This window comes from Vigna umbellata, chromosome 1 (genome assembly GCF_029865625.1).
Source record: "Vigna umbellata cultivar VRB3 chromosome 1, Vumbellata_1.0, whole genome shotgun sequence".
Taxonomy (NCBI): Eukaryota; Viridiplantae; Streptophyta; class Magnoliopsida; order Fabales; family Fabaceae; genus Vigna; species Vigna umbellata.
In genome coordinates, this window is record NC_142165.1 from 64,981,786 (window position 1) to 65,005,926 (window position 24,141).

General features: G+C 31.1%; 1 protein-coding gene across 1 annotated transcript; it reads left to right on the top strand.

Annotated features, from left to right (window-relative positions):
• The first annotated feature begins 5,695 nt into the window (after window positions 1–5,695).
• LOC124843510 (flavonoid 3',5'-methyltransferase-like) lies at window positions 5,696–17,020 on the top strand. Its single transcript, XM_047320270.2, has 4 exons — window positions 5,696–5,848; window positions 5,928–6,158; window positions 10,877–11,005; window positions 16,551–17,020. Exons 1-4 carry the CDS (start codon window positions 5,792–5,794, stop codon window positions 16,839–16,841), a joined length of 708 nt encoding a protein of 235 aa, XP_047176226.1. The 5' UTR covers window positions 5,696–5,791; the 3' UTR covers window positions 16,842–17,020.
• Window positions 17,021–24,141: the final 7,121 nt, after the last annotated feature.

The following is a 24,141-nucleotide window of genomic DNA, read 5'->3' on the forward strand; positions in this document are numbered from 1 at the left end:
GATGGCTTGAGCAAAGAAACACACATTTTACCCCTTGGAGGCAGATTTGGGGATGTGAAAGCTCTCCTCTTCAATTTCTAGGGTTTTATCTTCGTTCCATTCCATTGTTCATGTAGTTTCTTCATGACGATAGAGAACTAGTCTTATTTGTTGTTGGGGAAGATGTAACCTCTAAACTCTCTTGTATTTGAATTTGTTTTGAATTATTATATGCTTATTTCATTAATTGTTAGGGTAATTCTTCTTCGCTCATTGCTTGCTTTGTTTAACTCATTCATTAGCATGATGTATGATTTGCATGAGTACGGGAAGGTATCTTACAATTCAGGTTCTGGAGAATTATTCCCAAAAGCAGTATTGCTTAGGAATGGGGATATGAGTTCTGGTTGTCTTAAGCTTCTGTTCATAAGAATTAATTATTAGGGATGATGAAAGACAATCAGAACTCATACCCCGTTCCAAGCAATACTGTTTTTGGAAATAATTCTCCAAAACCTAAATTGTAAGATACCTTTCGGTACTCATGCAAATCATACATCATGCTAATGAATCAGTTAAACAAAGCAAGCAATGAGCGAAGAAAAATTACCCTAACAATTAATGAAAGAAGCATATATAATTAATAAGAATCAATTCAAATACAAGAGAGTTTAGAGGCTACATCTTCCCCAATAACAAATGAGATTAGTTCTCCATAATCATGAAGAAACTAGGTGTACAATGGAATGGAATGAAGATAAAACCCTAGAAAGAGAAGAGGAGCGTTGTCACATCCCTAAATCTGTCGTCCAAGGGGTGAAAAGCGTGTTTCTATGCTCAAGCCATCAAAAGATACAATCCCTAGGATGTCCAAGTCCTTAAATAGAACATAAAAATAATAGAAAACAGGTCCAAGCCTACTTCGCTGGCGCTCAGCGCCCTAAGTAGGGCGGCCAAGCATCGTACGGGTCAAAACTGGCGCCCAGGCGTGGTGTGGGAAGAAAACTGGCGCTCAAGGGCGCTCAGCCCTAGCGGTAGCACTCCAAAACTCACTTTGTTTGCTGTTTCGCTTGTTTTTTTGGCTGATTCAGCTTTATACAACTCTATATATTGTTGGAGATTCTTCCAAGCACATTATTAGCTACAAAATAAAGGGAATTTAGTGATAAAATCAAAAAGTATAACCTCTACAATGGAATGGAATGAAGATAAAACCCTAGAAAGAGAAGAGGAGCGTTGTCACATCCCTAAATCTATCGTCCAAGGGGTGAAAAGCGTGTTTCTATGCTCAAGCCATCAAAAGATACAATCCCTAGGATGTCCAAGTCCTTAAATAGAACATAAAAATAATAGAAAACAGGTCCAAGCCTACTTCGCTGGCGCTCAGCGCCCTAAGTAGGGCGGCCAAGCATCGTACGGGTCAAAACTGGCGCCCAGGCGTGGTGCGGGAAGAAAACTGGCGCTCAAGGGCGCTCAGCCCTAGCGGTAGCACTCCAAAACTCACTTTGTTTGCTGTTTCGCTTGTTTTTTTGGCTGATTCAGCTTTATACAACTCTATATATTGTTGGAGATTCTTCCAAGCACATTATTAGCTACAAAATAAAGGGAATTTAGTGATAAAATCAAAAAGTATAACCTCTACTCACTTATTCCAAAAACTAAAGCAAAAACATGAGTTCAAGCAAGCTTCTAAGTAAAAAAGGGTACGTTTAGTATCAAAATTATATTATAGATAACGGTATTTTCAACCGTTATCAGACTGCAACATCAAAAGACAAGATTAGAGGAAATTTTTTATAATTGTCGGAATCATTGGCCTAGTTCTGATCGTTGCCTTCCTGGTTGCACTATTTTATCTTCTTAAAAGGCCAACAAAATTGGGGATGTTTGACACTGTTAACTCATTGGCAAGTGTACCAAATTGTATAAAGTAATAATAAATGGTAAGACCAAGTATCGTATCCTAAAAGACTCACAACACTAAACAATCGTGTAATTACTTAACTAATTAAGACTGAAAAGTTATTTTGTTGGTGTTTAAATGCAAATGCAACAAAAGTAAATATGAATGTAAATTGATCAATTGAGGCTTGACACAAGAATGAATGGTGTTGATAATATGAGATGATTATGTTGTTGGGGTTTAGATTTTACCATCCTTACTTTCATGCATATAAGAATTCATCTTCATCATTAAATTGTTAACGTCACTCTCTAAATTACTTAGAACCTGATCCCTCGGCGTAAAAAGCCTATCCTTAATTATTAGACCACAATCCCTTGCATCCCTAATAATCAATTCTGCATTACGAGCAGAAGCTTAAGACAACCAAACATCTTATCCCTATCCCTAGGCAATATTTCTTTTGGGTGAAAATCTCCAGATCATGGTTTCTAGGTATTTCCCAATAACAAAGAAAGTTAAATATCATGCTATGAGTGATCAAAACATAACAAGCATTGAGTAAAGGAGAAAATCATTAACAATTAATGAAAGAAGCATAAAATTAATTCAAAACATATTCAAATACATGAAAGTTTAGAGGTTACATCTTCCCCAACAACAAAATGAGTTTAGTTCTCCATCGTCATGGAGAACCTTAGTGAACAATGGAAGAATGAGATAGAAACCCTAGAAAACAAAGTGGAGAGCTCCTGCATCCAAATCTGCCTCCAAAGGGTCAAAAAGTGTGTTTTTGTGCTTCAGCCTTCCAAAGATGTGAACCCTAGGGCGTGCAAATCCTTAAATAGATAAAAAATAATTCCAAAAACCGAACACGCTAGTGCTCAGCGCCCCTACTTAGGGCAACCGAGCGAGCTTGCGAGAGAAGTGGCATTGAGGGCCCTGAAAGGGGCAACCAGGCGTCTTGCGGTACCTGAAGTCTGGCGCTCAGCACCTCTTAGGGCGCAAGCAGGCGCTGGTGCGTGACTGCTGGCGCTGAGGGCCCCATAAAAGGGCAACTAGGCGTAGTTGCGTGAGAACCTGCGCCCAGCGCCCCAACAAAGGGCAACCAGGCGTTCTGCGACCTTGTGTAGCCTTCTCTTCTGGTGCTTATTCTGTCCTTTCTGGGTTCCAGCTCCTTGATACTTTAACTCCTCTTCCAAATCATTCTAATAACCTACAAAATCAAGAGAATTTGTGATAAAAATCATCAAGTATAACAACTCTCTTATTCACACAATTAAACTCAAAACGAGAGATTAAGCAAGTTTCTAAGTCAAAAGGGGTTAATTTAGTATCAAAATTGAATCACAGATAACGGTAAAATCAACCGTTATCAGACGTGGAGCAGGCTTACTATCAAAACATTTCAATCCCCAAAGCTTGTAAAACTCAACTGTTCAGCCTCCACGAGCTAGAGGAAGCCACTAAAGGTTTTGAAGAGGGTAACAAACTTATGCATGACAATAATGGGACAATTTTCGATGGAGTTTTTAGGGATGGATCTCACATAGCTGTCCACAAATTACAAAGTTAGAAGAAAGACTTAATTCAAGTTCTGTCACAAATCGAGGTTCTGTCATCTACTATGCATAGAAACATGGCCCATATTCTTGGTTGTTGTATTGAATCTGGAAACACTATAGTAGTTTATGAGTTTCGTTCCAATTGTACTCTAGAGGAACATTTACATCAAAGTAAAGGACAACAACTACGTTTAGATTGGTACAATAGATTGACTATCGCTGCAGAAACAACTATCATTCTTGCATTCCTACACTACGAGAACTCTCCTCCCATATTTCACCATAACCTTAAATTTGCATGCATCTTCCTTTATGATGATTATTCTACCAAGATTGTAAGATTTGGTCTGCCCAACTGTAATTATTACTATGGTTCTCACTTACATAAGAACCACGAAGGCTTTGGCATATGCAAAAAAGATGTTTATGACATGGGTGTGTTGTTTCTTGAAATTATCTCAGGCTCAAATCACTTGGATTTACCAAGTTCAGCCTTGTAGAATATAAGGGCTAGAAAATTTGAAGAAATTAAAAAAAAGGAAGCTACTCCTAATTATGCCCATTATAGTTGCTCGAGTGGTTGGTTGAAATGAAATATTTGGTATTGTAATATCACTTTTTCCTTTCTTTTTTGAGTGTCATATCTATTGCTCGAGTGTCGTATATATTGTTATATACAATTTCGACAGAAGCTGCAAATCTTGAGAGGTGAACGATATTGATCTGATTTCGCTAGATATCGAAATGGAAAATGGAGGAATGTGACGGTAGATAAATCATAAGAAACTTTGGAAAACCTAAAACGATTTAGGGCAAAAGACCATGAGAAAGTTCAGAATCTTAAAGATTTTCCACTCAACTTTTGCTAAACCTCAATCAACGATACTAATGTGATGAGCATTTCGGGACATAGGGTCAAGATTAATGGAGGACATTCTGAACCTTTCTATGCAAGATATTTTCACTCACGAAAGTATGTGTTAAAAAAAATAAAGAAAAGACTTCAATATTGTATAAGAAGAAAGTTGAGGCATTTAATTTTTTGCCTCGTAAACCTCTAATGGTTACCTGAAAATTCTCAAAACAAAAGACATGTCTTTAAAAATTATTATTAATTTTTTGTTGTTGCAAAACCTAGTACTAATCCGAAGTAGTCTGGTTCCTCGTGGTTTCAGGGGATGCCGCTCGGCCCCACAGTAGGCGCCAAAATGTTTCGGGTAAGATGTTGAGATCCCTTACTCAAAGCACTTCAAGTTGTTTTGAAGAAGGGATGAACTTCTTGATGATCCTCCATTATCCAAATTGCGTTGTTAGCTCCCTCCCCTCCTTGTCCAAGTTGTGTGGGAGGGTACTTGTCAAAGGCACTTCAACCCTCAAGTTAGTGTTTTTGCGTAATAATGTTTAATAAAAATAAGTACTCAGAATTAGTTATCTGACCTTCCTGTCAAACATATATTTATAAATATTAAAATGAGTTTATCCTTAGTCGTGACCCATTACCAATAAATGATTAATATTTTTATTAACTATCAATCAGTTATCTCAACGACTATCTTAACCGATCGGTTAAGAGTTGTTAATTGTTTGTTTGTCCAGTCCATTGGTCAAGTATCCATATAGTACAAATTGTAAAAAATTAAAAGTAAATATTGAAATCATAAAAAATTGTACAAATTAATTAATACATACATTAATTTGATTTATAAAAGAAATTGTGTGTAGAAAGAATCTTGTGGACATAAGCCTACCCCTAACTTAAGATAAAAGGAAAAAGAAAACATTATTTTAGCTGAATAATGATATAGAATAATAATATGGTGAGATATTTTTACATTTATTTGATATATAAAGTGATCATAAAAAATAAATTTTTAATATTTTCTTAAAAAAGAAAAGAGTAAAAAATAAAAAATATAATGTTAAATAAATATAAAAAATTTATGTGTGTTAAAATATTTTTCTTTTTAGCTTATATATACGTTTCGTGCTATTATTATCCGATGCCCTGTTACACAGTTGTTTGTGGATGTATCTCACTCCAATCTTTCGTACAGCTAATTTCTTTCCTTTTTAATAAAGAAGAAGTCACAAGAACTGATAGAAAACGATTACATACACATTTATAATACAAATATTTTATTCCCCACGCAAGAAGTAGGTTTAATATAGACAGAGTTATGCATATATAAATTTGATGATTCCGTTGACTTTTTCTTATAAAAGAGTATTGGGTAATTAAAGAGGTGGATATATTAATTTTTTTCTCACTTCTTAACCAAATAATATTTAATTGAGGACTTATCATCCTTCATCTCGGAGAGCCTGCAATTATCAGCACTTGACCATGGAGGACTTATCAGCACCCAAGAGCAAGATCCTGAAAAGTCCAGCACTTGCGCAGGTAACTAAATTTACCCATTTGATTCATATATGCATATACAAATTAACTTGAAATTAACTTGAAATTGTTTTAAAAACAGTACATCCTTGATACGAGTGCATATCCGAAAGAGCACGAGCAGTTGAAGCAACTCCGAGAGACAACAGTGCAGAAATATGGTTTCAAGAGTTTGATGAATGTGGCTGTGGATGAGGCACAATTCCTTTCTATTCTTCTAAAAATCATCAAGGCCGAGAAAACACTAGAAATTGGAGTTTTCACGGGTTATTCCCTTCTTTCTACTGCTCTGGCTCTTCCTCCTCATGCCAAGGTATAACACCATCTCACTTTCTTTTTTTATTTTTTAAGATTTTCTTTTTTGGTAATGTCACCCCTTAAAACTTTTACCTTTTGTAAGAGTTAAGGTTAGAACAAATACTATATTTAAAAAAATTATACCTCATTATATATATATATATATATATATATATATATATATATATATATATATAAGTAATTGTCAAATAATGCATAATCAGTACTATAAAATTATTTTTATAGAAGTTCATAAATTTTAGTTGGGGTAATTCTCTAATAAAAATTTAAGTGTAAGAAAACAATGATTGAGTCTAAGAAAACAATGATATACTCAATTTGTATCAAAACCAAGACTTAAATACCAAAACAAAGAAATCAAGAGAGGATCACTATCACTGGCCTACCCAACACAAGTTATAAGTCCAAACAATACAAAAGAACTTTGAAAGAAATACACTCAACAGTGCATAAGATTCAAAATATGTGTGCTTCTTTTAAGTCATTTCTTGTAATCTTCTTCACCAATCTAGCTTGAAACCTCCAAGAATTCTTCTCGATTTTGTCTCTACTCAAACTCAAAATAAATGTTAGTATACTACAAATGATTTTCGTATTAAGTCAACTTTCAAAACTGATTTATATAGTAGTTTAATCAATTAGATTAAAATATTAACCTATTAAGAAAAAATTTCTATTTTAATTAATTATGTTATTAATATAGTCGATTAAAAATGGAAGTTATGTCTTGTTTTGCTTCTGACTTTCTTTAACAAATTAGATTATTAGTTTTTTTGTTTGATTTATATTTGTTTTAACACATTAGTTATGAATTTATAATTTTTTAATTTTAGAATTTTATAATTTCATAATTTCATAATTTTATGATTGGGTTAAATATGTTTTTAGTCCCTAAACTATCAAACGAATTTGTTTCTAGTTCCTCTTTCAAATTAAGCTACATTTTGATCATTCTCCTTAAGAAAACCATAAATTTTTATCCTCCAAAACTAACAGTGTTAAAAATAAACTGAGGTGGCTAACGGTGGTGTGTTACATCATTTTTTTTCCTGACACTAGTTAATCTTTCTCAGCTCCTCTCCTTCCGACTCTACCACAGCCACCTTTGACGCCACCTCGAACACCTCCGGCGCCACCACCAACCGCGAAACTCCCATGCACAACCACCCTCCACCACGCTTACCTCCATGGCCAACATAAAATCTCCATCTCCACTGCCCAAAAAACCTCCAAATCGCATATCAGTTCATCTCCTCCCACCACTAGAGACACAAATCAGAAAACTAAAACCACCCAAACCTTCATGGCGATCTCTTCCATCATTAACTCAATTCACACAAGAATCACAAACCTGCAAACAGAAATTGGATCGAACCATCATACTCCTCGCGCATCATTAACACAAAAATGAAACCACTGAAATTGTCAATCAACCCTCATCTCTATCGCGAAACCCATGAAACAACAATCGTGAATCGCATTGTCCATCACACACCATTGTGTCTTCTCCTCCTTCGTCAATCGCACCAACCTACATCAAAAATCAGAACCAGAAAACCCAACCACAAACTTCGCATAGCCATGGAAAACCCAGAAACCACCCATCGTAAAGCCTTCCTCGCATAATCCCGAAATCCGTCGACGACGCCTTGGGCCAAGAAGAAGGACCGTCGTGGCAGCTGGCTCAGTTGGGAGAGCGAAGGTCACGTGTCTTTAGTGTCATTGACGACGTCTTCGGCTAGTGGTGGTTGGGGTGCCAAGGCGTTAGGGTTCGCGATCAGGAGAGGTCGGTCCACCATGAAGGGTACGGGTTCTTCCGTTGGAGGCACTGGCGGTGGCTGGCCTAGTCGGTGGCTGGGAGAATGTTTCCCATTGAGTGAGGGTGTTTCTCTCTCGCGCACGCGAAGAAGACGTAAAAGGAGGGCTTTTGCGGTCGTCGACGATGAGTCTGTCGACGAGCGGCGTCGCTGGTGACGCCTTTGGCCGACCAGAGGGGGGTGTTGGCTCAATGGGTGCTAGCTTGGTGGGTGTTAGCTTGGTGGGTGTTGGTTCGGTGGGTGCTGGCTCGGTAGGTGCTGCCATTCTCACGGAGAAAGAAGAGGGGATGACCCGTGTTTTTCCCAAGGAAGAAGAAAGGCAACTAACATCAAGGAGAAGCTGACGTTTGCATTGAAAAAGATCCAACGTGGTAAACGATAGAAAGAAAAGATGTCATCACACGTGGTCAGACGTTGCGACGTCAACTTCTTTTTAACGCCGTTGATTTTAGAGGATGAAAAATTATGGTTTTCTTAAAGAATATGATCAAAATGTAGCTTAGTTTGAAAGAGGAACTAAAACCAAATTCGTTTTACAGTTTAGGACTAAAAAATATTTAACCCTTTATAAATTTATAATTTTTTAATTTTTTAATTTTATACTTTTATACTTTTATACTTTTATAGTTTTATAATTTCATAATTTCATAATTTTATACTTTCATAATTTCATAATTTCATAATTTTATAATTTCCTAATTTTATACTTTTGTACTTTTATACTTTTATAATTTCCTAATTTTATAATTTTATAATTTTATAATTTTATAATTTTATAATTATAATTTTATAATTTTATAATTTTATACTTTTATAATTTCCTAATTTCCTAATTTTAAAATTTTAAAATTTTATAATTTTATAATTTTATAATTTTATAATTTCCTAATTTTAAAATTTTAAAATCTTATGATCTTATCATTTTATAATTTTATAATTTTATAATTTAAAACTTAATTAAACTAAGTAATATTTATATGTCAATGAAAGTTTTGAAATTTATCATGATTCAAAACTTAATCAAATCTAAAAGTAATATTTATATGTTTTTCTTTACCTTTGTGTATTATGATATATGTGGATTTGTGTTTTTCTCTTAAAAAACTCAAATAAAATGTATTTAAAATATAAATTTAAGTAAAAATTAATTTTAGAATATGTTTAAATGAATTTGCTTAATTAAATATGAGTTATATTGAAAATAAGATACAATTTGGTTCTCATTCTTTTCGAAACTTTGGTTTTAGTCCACGAAAACTAACGCCGTTAAAAATGTGCTGACGTGTCTAACGTCTATCCACATGTAATTTGGTCCTAATTGCTGTTTTACTTCCGTTCAGAGACCAATGAAGGGTTTTTCAATGCTTGGAAGACTACTCAGAAAAATTCCTAAAACTTAGCTTGGGGACTATTTTCGTAGTTTTATTTCTTTTACTTTAAAACCCATTAAGAGAAAGGCTGATACTCTACAATGAAATTTAAGGTTTATTTGGAATAAAAGCAACAATAAATTCTACGTTCGGAGCAATTTAGTTCCTTTTACGCAAAGTTATCAACTTTTTCACAAAAATTAAACATTGGCATAAGGGTCCCTGCCTGAAGGATTTTGGCAAACCTTGAGGCATGTTCAAGGAACCTGAGAGCAGCCCAAAAATTTGGATGCAATGTCAACCTTGTGAAAACTGTTACAAACAAGATAGACCCATATTTGATTCTTCAACTTCAAGGACATACAGTAGTATCCCTTGTGTTGCTGCTGAATGTCTGAGTGGGACACATACTTTCTGCAATTTTAACAATGGAAAGCACTGTACATGTAAAGTGACTTATGGTGATGGATCAACTTCAGAAGGAGATTTCAGTTGGGACACCATTACTCTAACTTCCAGTACTAAAAATGTTCCTGTAGCATTTCCCCAAACTATGGAATCTTTGGTGAGCAAAGCTCTGGCATAGTTGGCCTTGGAAACAGACCTTTCTCACTTGCAAGTCAGTTAAAACTTAAAACAGGTGGAACGTTTTCCTATTGTTTGACGCCAATGTATGAAGGAGAAGCAAAACCTAGCTATCTCTATTTTGGAGATCGTGGTGAGGTTATTGAAGGTGTCGTTTCAACCCCTTTAGTCATAAACATAGCACGACCATCCATGTACTACGTAGTGATGGAAGCAATCAGTGTGGGAAGCAAGAGAATAGAGTTTCCCAGAAATGGTGAAGATGGAAACATCTTTATTGACTCAGGGACAACGATCACTTATTTGCCAGATGAGGTTTACTCAAGTTTGGAAGGAGAAATGATAAATGGACGAAATTACACGTGGACAGAAACGTTAAACTCATCAGCACATTTTTAACTGCATTAGTTTTCGAGGATTAAAACCAAAGTTTCGAAAAGAATGATGACTAAATTATACCTTATTTTGAGAGAGGGACTAAAACCACAAACTGTCAATAGCTTAGGGACTAAAAATATATTTAACCCATTAAATATTATTATAACTAACTAAATATGTTTTTTTGAAAAAATAAATTATATTGAATTTTATAAATCATGAAAAATAAGAATCTAAATAAGTAGTATATTTCTGTAATTGTTTTTTAAATAATTCTCTAAATATTAATATTTTTGACAACTTTATTTCCGTGAATTGATTTTAAAAAATCTATCTAAATATAAATTATTAATAATAAATAAAAAAAATACTTACAAAATATTATAAAATCTATATTATCTGTTATTACTAAGTGAATGACTAACATATTTATATTTATTATTTATGGGCATCTGAAAAAATATGTATTATTTTATCAATAGACAGGATTTGTTTTTTGCCATGAATATATGGAATATAAAACAATTTGAATAAATTGTGAAGAAATAATGTGAATGTTACAGATTATAGCAATTGACGTGGATAGAGAAGCATATGAGACTGGATTGCCCTTCATCCAGAAGGCAGGAGTGGAGGACAAAATTGACTTTATCCAAGCAGATGCATTATCCGCCCTGAATGATCTCGTTGAAGTAAGTGTTGTTTTGGCCTTGTTAATCATGTTAATTAAATTATCTGGATATCATAAATGTGAGATTTCTGTTTTTGATGTTTTAAGTTTATTCATTGAGTTTTGAAATAGCACAATCATACTATTTTTTAATTGCACCAAACATATATTTTAACATATTTCACTTGACAAAAAGATTAAAACCGCTTGTTTAATTTTTAGGACCAAATCAGCTCACTAAATTTTGAAGTCACACACTTGTAACATTGAGTAGAGTCAATTGAACAAATTGAAAATTTAAAAAGTTAAAATGAAACAATTAATTCTCAAAATTTAACCATTCAACAACAAATCACTATTAATATGAATTTTAATATAGTGATCATAAAATTTAGGTTAAATTGCTTGTTTTGTTCCAGTTTCGTTGAAGTGTGTCAAGTTTGTCCATCCTTTTAAAAAAGTTGCAATTTCGTCTACACATGGTTTAAAAGTGGGGTGTTGCTCCCTCCACCACCACACCTTTCTCCCTCCACCTCCCCTTTACTATTTTGTCCCTCAGTAAAATTTTATTTAGGGTTATTATTTTTTAATTTTACCCATTCACAACCTATTTCACTAATAACCTATTCTAGTCCCGTACATGAGTAAAATACTTTTCTTTCATTTTAACATTATATTTCTTCCTCTCTTTCTTTCGTCGTTGTGAGATACTACAAGTTGCAAAGATTGGTGGTGGTGGAAAGAATTATCAAGCAGTCTCCCTCTCGTGGTCCAGTGTCGCTCTCGTGGTGCAGTGCGTGGAGTGGTGCAGTGCGTGTCGTGCTTCCTCATATTCGAATAAACCTTGAAATAAAACCCTAAAATAAAAAACGTAAACGGAGGTGACATCCTTTAGCGGATGTCAACATCCTTCAGCGGATGTCAACATCCTTCAGCGGATGTCAACATCCTTCAGCGGATGTCAACATCCTTCAGCGGATGTCAACATCCTTCAGCGGATGTCAACATCCTTCAGCGGATGTCAACATCCTTCAGCGGATGTCAACATCCTTCAACGGATGTCAACATCCGTTTAAGGAAAAACAGATGTCGACATTCGTTTTACCTTAAACGGATGTTGATATCCGTTGAAGATGTCACCTCTATTTAAAGGTTACATTTTTTATTTTAGAGTTTGTTTTATTAGGGAACATCCGTTGATGTATACTTTCTCACGCTGATTGATGCTCTAGACGCTCCTCGATGTTCCTCCACACCATGGCGGCAACGCTCATTCACACCACGGCGGCAATGAAAGCTTTCAAACCAAAAAAAACTGGAAAGAAAAAGGAATGGGAGTGCGGGAGGTGGGGAGGTGAAACGAAAATGGGGAAAGGGGAAGAGAATTCCGTGGGTGGGTGTTGGGAAAGTAAAATTAGGGTTTCAAATGATTTAAAATAGGGTAAAAGTAAAAAAAATTAACTTAAGGATAAAACTGTATTTAAAATATATAATGTGGGGAGGTGGAGGAAGTATAGAGTGGTGGTGGAGGGAGCAACACCCTTAAAAGTGTCAATTGCATCCAAACGTAAAAAAATTTGCCTCAATCAAGTCCCATCCGTTAAATAGACAGAAACGACATTAACTTTTTCTTCTCTCTTCTGCTTTTCTGTGTAATGCAGCTTGTCAGTGTTTGTAACATAAAATAATTACTTTCCAAATAAAACAATTAAACCCTTTTTATTTCAACTAAGCAATTAAACCTCATTACAAAAGAAAAGATAATATTATGTTCACTCCACTTTTTATCAACCTAACTATTACTATTACGTGTAAATATACCTTTCTTTAAATAAAAAACAATGTTTTAATAATATGAAAGGACAAAAACAATATATGTATACTATTGTGTAAAAAAGTATATAACCAAAATATATGTTTTTTTCTTGTTTGACACCCAGTTTCAAAAGAATATTAAATTAATAAAAATATATAATAAAGTTAAATACAAATAGAATTTGTAAAACTCAATAGTATTTAAACAAATTTAATAAATAAAAATAAAATATAGATGAAAAGAGAGAAAACGAGAGCTTATGAAAAAAAAAGTTAATTTTTTTAATGAATTGTTAGTTGGCAGTTTTTTTTTAATATCTATAGTGTGTTTTTTTTACTGTCAACACAAATATTATTATTTATTAAATTTGTTTCAATTTTTGTAAATATTGACTGAATTTTTTTTTAACAACATTAATGATTATGATTGTTTTACTTTTAAATAATTGTATGTATTAGTAACTGAAATATTTCATCATCCGAATAAAATATTTAAATTTGAATTTACTTATCAAATAAATAATGAAAAATATATGATGGGGTAACATCATTAATAGGGATGACAAAAATATCTGTGTCCGCGGATATCCGTGGATAAAATCCACGATAGTTGGTATTTGCAGATATTTACTACCTGCTACGGGTAGTAGGTAGCGGATATTTTAATACCCGCTTATAAATGGGTCGGGTGTGGGTATTATACTATCTATACCCGCGGATATCCGCTACCCGCAAAAATAAAAATAAAAATTAAATTTATATTTTATTAAGTTAAATTTAATCAAAATTAACATTAATTTATATTTTATAAGGTTAAATTTAATTAAAATTAAATTTTAATGTATATTTAATTAAATTTTTATTATATTTTATATATTTTTTGTAATTTTATTTAAATTTTATTTTAATAATTTATAAAAATATATTTTTTTAAATATTTGCAGGTATTCGTGGGTATCTGCGGATTTTAAAATATCCGCGGATATTTTTTAAGCGGGTATCCATGCGGGTAGCGGGTGAATTTGTTTTTGTCGGGTCGGGTTGCGGGTAGGCACTATCCGTGCCCGACCCGACTTGTTACCATCCCTAATCATTATTAATAAGTTTTAATATAATAATATTACTTTTTAACTATAAACTTAATTAACTTAATATATAGAAAGAAAAATTCATTATGATACAAAATTGAACAATACATTGACATATAAATATTCATTGAAATCTGAAAGAGTTATAATATATAGGTTACATGCCCTAATTGTCTTTCAATTGAAAAAATCTATAACCAAAATCACATGAATAAAAAAAATTATAACTGATATAGTAATTTGATATATGATATATTCTCATGGTGAATATTATATATTATAATAAAAATTATATTTAATTTTATATTTGGTTTTTTAGGTAACGTTATTCAAATGAGTTAGAATTCGCGGGCCAATCTGATTCACGGGTCGGATTGAGTTTAAAAAAATGAAATTTTTTAATACATGCCAATTTTCAACTCAATTCACTAAAATTCAATTCACTTTTAGAATCATTTAATCCATTATCCAATATGATAACAAAAACATCAGAAAACCATGAAACATTCCAAACAAAAATACACTCTTTTTTGTAAAGATCAAACCAAAACCGCAAGTAGGTACATAATATCCCACAAACATATCAAGTAGAAAAGTTCTACAAAAAATGAAACCTAAAATAGAAAGAGACTAACGGTTAAAATTTTAGCTCAATTTAACAATTAATGAAGTGAGAATCCAATTTTTTCCGAGATGACTCAAATTAGAAGAATATGGTAGCGCTTGACTCTAGGAGAGTGGCTCGACACTACAACCCCCTCAACGCTCGACTGAGTAAAAGTGGCACGCAATGTCTTACGTTAGTGGCCACTGTCTAAGTGGCACCCGACAGTGTTGCAACGACGTTTGACAATGTACCAAAACTCTAAATTCAATTTTTGAGCTTTGATTGAGTAATTTTACACTTCTTAAGTTCATTACTAGTTAATAAACCTCATAACACTTTAAAATTCAAGTTTTTAACTCAAGGGGTGTTAAATTAGTTCAATTCAAAGATCTCATAGAGAAAATTGCTAACAACATACAAAACCAAGACTTTTCTTGCTTCTCACAATTCACAGTTGCAATAACACATGTTGAAATCATTTATGTCAACCAATATCATCAACCTTATAATTTCAATTCTCATTCCAATCCTAATATCAAATTACTCAAACCAAAACAAATTCTACATTCAGCAATGCTTATCATATAAAACCCCAAATCCAAGAAACAATACAAACATGTAAGTAAAAAATCCTTCATATCATTTTCAGTACCAACAACCATCAAACATTTCAATTTGATCATCCAATCACAATTTTAAGGTGCAAAATCAACAATCAAAATTACTACGAAGATAATAATTAAAATTAGCTGCCTTCACTTGGTGTGACAACTTTAAAACACCAAATAACGCTAACATCACAGGATGTTCTATCTACACACAGAAACATCACAAAAATGATCTACCATATCATTATGATCTTTGATCAACAAAAACTCACATTGATAATTCTAAGGACACATGCAATCAAAGAAATATTACATGAAAAAGAGAGAAAAATTTGAGAAAAAGGGAAGAAAACCAATTTATCCAAATGGAGAAATTGATTCGATAGATAGGAAGAACTTCCAAAATGATCATTCCTACTTTCTTTGATCTTTATAGAGATGAAAAAACAAAGTGAGAAAACAAAGAGAATCCTTGAAAGAAGATTTAGAGAGATAATAGTTTTATATAAATGAGTTTTAATTATCATAAACTTTTATATAGCTTAAACTTTTTATTATTAAAATATTATAGTGTTTTTTTTTTAAAAAATCACAAAAGTAAATACTAACTTCTATTTACTTGAATTATATTTCCTCAAAAATTCAGAATCCCAAATTAATTTAGATAAGCTTCCAAAATTGAATCGTACACTATTAACATCTCTTAATAAAACAGACAAAAGAAAAGAAAGAAAGTACTTTTAATAAACATATTGATCTACTTATTTAAAACTTAACTCTGATCGATTCATACAGATTTTTATCTCACAAATTCCTCAAAAATATAATCTGACAGCACTACAATAGTAACAATATTATATAAATGGACTTTAGTGGTTTATTTCATGTTTATGAACCCACAAGAAACAATCATATAACCAGCAAATTTCTTCTACATTTTAGATCTATTTGTTAAATAGATTTTAAGAAAAAAATATTTCTATAATAAAATAACCACCTATTAACATTTTTTTTATATATATTTGAATAAACTTATTTTAAAAATAAAAACAGAAAAAAAACTATTTTGTCCTGGTGTGCTATTTTACAATGATTTTTTTTAAATATAAACAAAAAACAAGCCCTTCTTTAGGATTTAAGGGGTGGAAGTAAAACACAATGGTATACATTTGAGAAACCTGATTATGTGTAAAAAATGAATTTAGATCAATTGTTGTGTAAACTTAACTTAATTTGGAGATAATATATGATTGCGTGATGTACACGAAAAGTTTTATATTGACAACCATTATAATTGAACCTTTTATATATGTGACTATTCAAGATTTTCTTGATACTAAATAGTTCTAAAGTCATTGTTGCATTATAGTGAATTGATATCCTTGTAGACCTTGTGTTTGAATTTATATTTGGAGAATGGAAGGAAAATGAAAATGCAATAAATTGCAGGGAAACCATGGCGAGTCATTTGACTTCGTATTTGTAGATGCTGACAAGGAAAATATGATAAAGTATCATGAGGTGTTGTTAAAATTGGTGAAGAAGGGTGGAACAATTGCATATGACAACACCTTATGGCTTGGTACAGTGGCTATGTCTGAGGATGAGAAATTGGAAGATAAATTCTGGAAACACAGGAAGCCTACTCTAGAATTCAACAGTTACATAGCAAATGATTGTCGCATAGAATCAACTATTGTTTCCATTGGAGACGGTGTAACTCTTTGTCGACGCATCTGACCAGCCATAAATTTCAAATGTATTTTCCTTACTAATAATATTTCCAAAGTTAAAAGTCATGTTATTTTTAACAATGCAACCACCCAGACATTTTGTTGTTGAACCAAAACCTTTGCAACTTTATATTTTATTTCTTTTATATAATAAATTTGCATCCATGTGGTACCTTTATTATATATCCATTTATATTGAAAATTCAAGTGCGAGATGAAAAAGTTGACAAGAATAAAACGCATAAACAAATTGTCTTGGATTAAAGGTGGTGTCAATGTGGGTTGAGTTAGATTTTATATATGTTATGTTTCATTTTAGTGAACCTTCTCCTTCAAAAGATTTATTGATAGTATCAAAGCTAACGTATAGTCTTAGTGGCTGACTCACACAAATACAATATGATACCTGTATAAAAAATCTTACTAACAAAAGATTCAAGCATGTCCTATAAAGATAAACAACGATATACGAAAAGGGATACTTGTGGTTACAAATGTTTTCGCTTGAGAGAGAGTGTACCAATGTGGAAGAGAATCCCTCTTAAGGGGGAGATTATTGAGAATTCAAGTGCGAGTCTAAGTGTCACATTGGTTGAAGATCATATAAGGATGAAAACTCATAAATCTATTACCTTAAGATTTTGGGTTAGAAGTAGTGTCAATCTTTTATCTAAGTTGGGCTTAAGTCTCATATATGTTGTATATATATCTCTATTGAACATTCTCCTTCGAGAGACCCATCAATATACTATCATATAAATAATAATAATAATGATAATGTTAATAATTATTACTTTATTAAAAAATAGTTATTTTTTTTCCTACAAGATAAATTATGTATCAACCCAATTCACACACGTTGACTCACTATGTGTTGAATTGAAACTGAATCAACTAAACCTGACTCACTTTTTGGTAGGTTACGTGGGTTGACCCACTTTAGGATATTTTATTCTTTAAATTTATTTTATTTATTTATTGTAATACAATTAAAATGGGCTTACTTGACTCATTTTGTTATAACAATACAATTAAAGTGTTCACTGATTTCAATATACAATATTATAAAGATAGTAGTTAAAAACTATAGTGTCAACTTATATAATTTGACAAAAAAATAAATTAATTAAACCTTTACCCTATGTTTGGATGAGAGATTTCAACAATTCCAAGAAATTGAAATACATAGAATTTGAATTACTTATAATTAAATTATCTTCATTTCTTAAATAGTTTGTTTGGAGGGAGTAATTAAAATATCATAAATTTCAAATTTCTTATTTGGATAAAGCAATTTAATTTCTATTTTAAGCCAAACTTAAATTCACCCTTGAGTCCGAGTTAAGTTAGTTCGACCTTCGACCCAAGATGACTCGTTTTAACATTGGCCTAGGTCGACTCAACTCAATATTTGACTCGGGTCGAGTCAACTTGGCATTTAACCTAGGTAGAGATTGGGCTCGACCTTTGGTCCGTGTCGATTCAGTTCAACCTTCGGCCTGGGCCAACACGACTCGACCTTCAGTTCGGGCTGACACAACTCGACCTTCAACCTGGGTCGATAAGACTTGACCTTCGACCAGGACTGGCATGACTTGACCTTCAATTGAGTTGGCTCGACTCAAATTTCAACCTAAGGCAACTCGGCTCGACCTTCAACCATGACAAACTCGTCTCACCTTCAACTTGGACCAACTCAGTTCAATTTTCAGTTGAGGCCAACTTAGCTTAACCTTCAACTAGCCAACTCAGCTTGACATTTGATTTAAACTGACTCGACATTAGGCTTAGATTAACTAAGCTTGAACTTCAACCCAGGCTGACTATTAGCTCGATCTTCAGCTAAAATGTAGTTAGTTATTACAAATACGTAGAAAATCAATGATTATATATTCTACGAAATTAAGATGATTGATTCCTGATTATTAGGTGAAAATTTATTATAATCGATTTTTTAAATTAGTATAAATATTATGTGGTATACACGGTACATTGAGCAAATATAGCTTTATATAAATAAGAAATTCAAGAAAGACTCGTGATAAAACAGGATGGGGTATGAGAAAAAGAATGTAATTAAAAAGAGAATTCGTATACTACATCTAATAACTCTAGTATTTTGTTGGAAAGTTAACCCCAAAGGGTCCAAAGAAATATGAGTACCAAAATCAAAATAATTTCTCCTGCAGACACGCTTAATCCTATAAAGAGGACCCCTATCATAATACCTAGATAATGGTTGCTCGTAATACATGATACCAGAAAGTTTAATCCCTAGATCTTCAAATGAAGAAAAAAGTCAAGGTAATCTTTGCATAAAATATACATGGAAGAATAATTAGAAGTTGTCAAGTTCGAAACCTTCATTATTTATTAATAATGTTCTTTTAGCAGAAATTTTGAAGCATAAGTTACTGAGCATAAGTTAATTACGTGAAAATGGTTGCAATGTTGTGACCAATATACCATGAACAATGATGGAACTAGGTTGTTCACTGCAAAAGACAAGGGAAGTACATTTAGATGCAATTAAATGTATACTTGGAAGACACTGCTAATCTTGGTCTTTACTAGAAGAAATGAGAAAGCTTCAAAACTATGCTTGTGATAAAGTATAAGGAAAGAGCATCAGAAGAGGATGTTATTCCATAAGCAGTACTCTTATAGAAGAAAGGTTTAATCGTCCGAGAACCTTAATGGGCATGAATTTTTCGGAAGTGATCAATTTTCAATGTGCAAAACATTACAAGATACATGTCATTCGCATTAGACGACTTGTTATTTGCATTGATTAGAAAACGTGTTATCTGCACGTCTTAGCATTGGACGACTCATACATATTATTTTATTTAAAGTTAAAAATGTTTTTTGTGTTGAGCTGTAATGTTATTATTTTCCTTTAAACCTATACATTACCATAAAACCTTTCAATTATCAGCACAGCATAAAACTTATCTTCGTATCAGAAAAAGCTAAAACCCTTCTAAAATCGCTTCATCATCTTGAAACTTTTCAGCATTGAAACTATAGTTACGCCTCCATTCAAGGTCTTGCCTCCGATGATTGTACTTCATTAATATAGCATCAACTCAATCTTGAAGAGTTTGATTGGGGATGAGCGAAGGCTTGGAGAAATGCGGTATTCAAAGCTTTTTCTATAACTGCAAATGATATATCCAAAACTATAATTTTAGTTTTGGAGGAACAAAAAAGTTCATAAGAAGTATACATTTCATCCTCGGTTCTGGGTTCTGAAGTCATTTTAAACCTAGTGACTATTTCTATTAGGCAGTTAATTCTGATGAACTTAGTATAAAAGTTGATGATAAAAGTTGAACTCTAATCACAACAGCACTATAACCAAATGAGTTATTCTCTTAACTAGTATTATTATTAGATTATTCACATGGCTTTTCAACAAAATAACGTTCATATATAATATCTATTCATAAAAGTAAATAAAGTTGAAGGTTTGATGAATATACGAGTCAAATATATTTTTTATTTTATATTTTGATATATATAATCTGAAATACAATTCTTTATATTATGAAATGTCTGAAATACAATATTCTGTATTATCGATTGTACAATGTAATATAAAAATTATATATTCCAGAATATACTTCTAACCGAATTATATAATGTGGAATGTACTTTCTATTTTGTATTTCGAAATATATAGTCTGAAATACAAAAAGTTGTATTATAAATTATACGTTTCATAATACAAAACTTTATGGTAGGTGTATGTTTAAATTATATAGTTGCAGTTAGAAAGGGACTCTTATCGAAATAGATAGCCTACCAAAAATGGGCCCAAATCTAAAATCCATTATCCTTCTTTCCTTGGTCAAGTGAGCTTTATATATATTTATATTATTTGTCCTGCTTCACTATTTCTCTATTAACCTGTTACTTACAATTCTTTATAACCAGTTAATTACAAATTAAAATTTTATTTTTAATTTTACTTTCAGTTTAAGAAATCAATATAAAACAAACCCCAAAATTAAAATTTCTAATTTAAAAAGAATCAAAATATACCTGGACATTATATTGGAAATACAATCAAATAGGCCAAATATTTCTTTTTTTACTGAATTTTGTTTTCCACAGTTGCAAAAACAAAAGAAAATAAATTTTACTGAGAAAATATAAAGCATAAAAGAGAATGGGGTCAGGGAACGTGGCTGTGGAAGAGTGGAGAAGAAGAGAAACCAGAGCTACTGCTCTATGAGGGTAAATGTTTTGCTGAAGACGTAGATGTAGAAGAAAAAGTTATAATATGTTAAATATAAATTTATATTTTTTAAAATATATTTTAATTAAAAGATAATCATTTTATACTAATTATGAAAATAATATTTGTAAGTAATTATTTAAAAAATTTATAAGCATATTTACCAAGAAAATTTATATTTTGAAATAATGAAGTAAATTAAATTTAATATACCAAAAATATTATTAATTTTAAATTAGAATGAATAATAAAACTTATATGCATATACATATATACTAACAGATATATCTTAGATTTTAATATATAACTTTAAAGTATATATTTAAAAAATATAATTTAAATAACTTTTGAAAAATGATTTTAATAAAATACAATACACAAATGAAGTTATTTCAAATATATAGGGAAAAGATTACTGGCGGAATTAAAAACTAACGACAAAAATTTTAAAACGATGTCAAATAATACGTAAGTTGTGATTAAATTAATTAATTATATTAAAATTATTAATAGTAAGAAAATATTTAAAAATCAAATTCTAAATATTTTTATTAAAATATTTTCTCATAGACATTTAAATTACTTCTCAAAATAATTTAATTTTAACTTTTCAAGAAAATTTAATTAAATTTATATGTAAAACTAATGTAAACTAAAATAATAATAATAATTATTTTACATCAAAATTAATTGACAGATGTTAAACAGGTAACTTAGCTCGATCCGGTTCGGCCCACTACGGGTTAGTCACTTAGTGAGCCAATCCAACTCTGTTTACTTATTAGTGAGTTGAAAATATTCGAATCCAACTCAACCCACCATGGGTTGGTGAGTTAAACGGGTTGACTCACTGACTCACTTAATTAGAAGTCTTTTTTAAATAAAAAAGTTATAATTTTTTTAATTCAAATCTAAATAAATTTCACTCTAAAATGATCTTAAACTCCAAAAAAGACAATTCAAAATAAAAAAAAATCATACAATCCAAGCGTAATCCAAAAACAAGCACAAAAGGCGAACAAATAAGTTTTTAATATTGATAATTTTTGTATCACGTGTCCATTTATAATATCAAAGTCTTGAATAAATAAATTTATAATATTTTTCTCTTATGAAACATTTTTTTTATCCTAATCTACAATATAATAAAAAAATGCTAACTAATAATATTGAAACACAAAATAATAAATAATTAAATTAAATTAGGTGGATTGGTGAACCAACCCGACTCACCAAGGGTTCAATCCGGATGAGCCGAATTCTAAGTGAACCGGGTTGAAAACTAACCCGCATAAAAAATTACATTTTTTTCAAACTCAATCCAATTCAAACTCATGATGAATCAGATTGACTTTCTGGTTAATATCTATCTTGACAACACTATTGACCAATAACCGAATTTTAAATATTAAAAATTATTTAGAGTAAACTAAAATTTTTAAAGTACTCATAGGCTAAGTCGTAAAAAATAGAAAAAAGAATATTTACCATTAATGTAAAATATTAGTAATTAATTTATAATTAATTTGTTAAGAACTTATATATAATTATCTGAGAGTTATTCAATTAAGAAATCTTAAGATAAAATATCTTATATTTATAAAACGTTACTTAACACTTTTGAATAATTAATATAATTTTGTTTTATTTCGATAATTTAATTTAAAGAATTATACCTAAAACATGGGTTGTTACAAAAGGGAGAAACGGATATCTGAATTGAGCATATAAGATAAAGTTCTGCATTTTCGCATTCAACTTTACGCATACGCATGTATCTGTCTTTCCATCATCTACTCCTTTATCCTTATTCCCTTGTTTTATTAAACTATAATTAAATAGACTAAAATTTTGAAGAACAAATATTATTAACAGAAAAAGTACGGCCAAGACAAAAATTCAAATTTTGAAATTCCGAATATTATATCTATAAATAAAAATCTCTGTACCATACAGTAATTTGGTACATTTTGGGGAAAAAAATATTCAAATCCATGTTTATGCCCTACATTACTTCACTGCACAATATTAAAATCCTATCCATTTTCGAGGTGGACAGTACGTTGGCCAGCCTGTAGTCCGTACACATCGATAGAAAAGTAACACTAACAGTAAAAGGTTTCATAAATGAAAAAAGATAATTATATTTGTCCTATTTAATATATATATATATATATATATATATATATATATATATATATATAGTTTTTTAATATCTTTGTAAATCACTAATTCCTCCCTTTCTTTAATTCAAGATTAAATTTTAAAATTTAAATATTTTCGGTTATATATTTTATTCAATAATAAGTTTTGATATAAAATTAAAATTTGTCTAGTACAATAAAATTCATTTTTTTGATATTTGAAATAGCAATTCAAATTAATATTTGAGTTATTTATATTATTATTATTATTGAATAAGTTACAATTCAAATATCATGTTTAAACATCGTTCAAAACACAGTAATTTAATGTCATTGAATTAAAAAAAAGTTTATATCTTTTATTTTTAAATTGAAAATTAAAATATATCAAAATTGAAAATAAAAAATATCAATTTCATAATCGAATTTAAATGTCACAAACATATTTAACTAAATATTTAGTATTCGAAAAACAATACACAAAAGGGAGAATATGGACTGTGGATGAATGGTAAAGATAGACTTTGGTGGCCGCGCTACTGAGAACAAGGATGAATCAGAGTCGAAAGAAAAAAGGTGAGTCATGGTCTCGGAGAGTGACTGAGAAAAGGAATATAACTATTTATTGAAGTGGAAAATATTTTTTAATAATGATTTATGTGATAATCTATGATTGATTCGTTTTAAATATATAAATTAATAAAATAATGATATATAATTTATTGTTAAAATTTATTAAAAAAATTTATTAACCAATCATATCATAGTCTTATGTTCCTATTGAAGCAAACTATTGAGCTAATAAAAAGAAAAACTAAAAATGAGTTGACAACATAGAAAATATCGTGGTTAAAATTTGATTTTCCCTATAATTTTAATGGGATGCATAGTATTGCGAAAATCCTAAAGAATTGTTGAGT

Coding starts and splice junctions, on each gene's coding strand:
- LOC124843510 (XM_047320270.2), top strand. CDS start 5,792: ATGGAGGACTTATCAGCACCCAAGAGCAAGATCCTGAAAAGTCCAGCA. Junction 5,849..5,927: donor AAAGTCCAGCACTTGCGCAG/GTAACTAAATTT, acceptor TTTTAAAAACAG/TACATCCTTGATACGAGTGC. Junction 6,159..10,876: donor CTCTTCCTCCTCATGCCAAG/GTATAACACCAT, acceptor TGAATGTTACAG/ATTATAGCAATTGACGTGGA.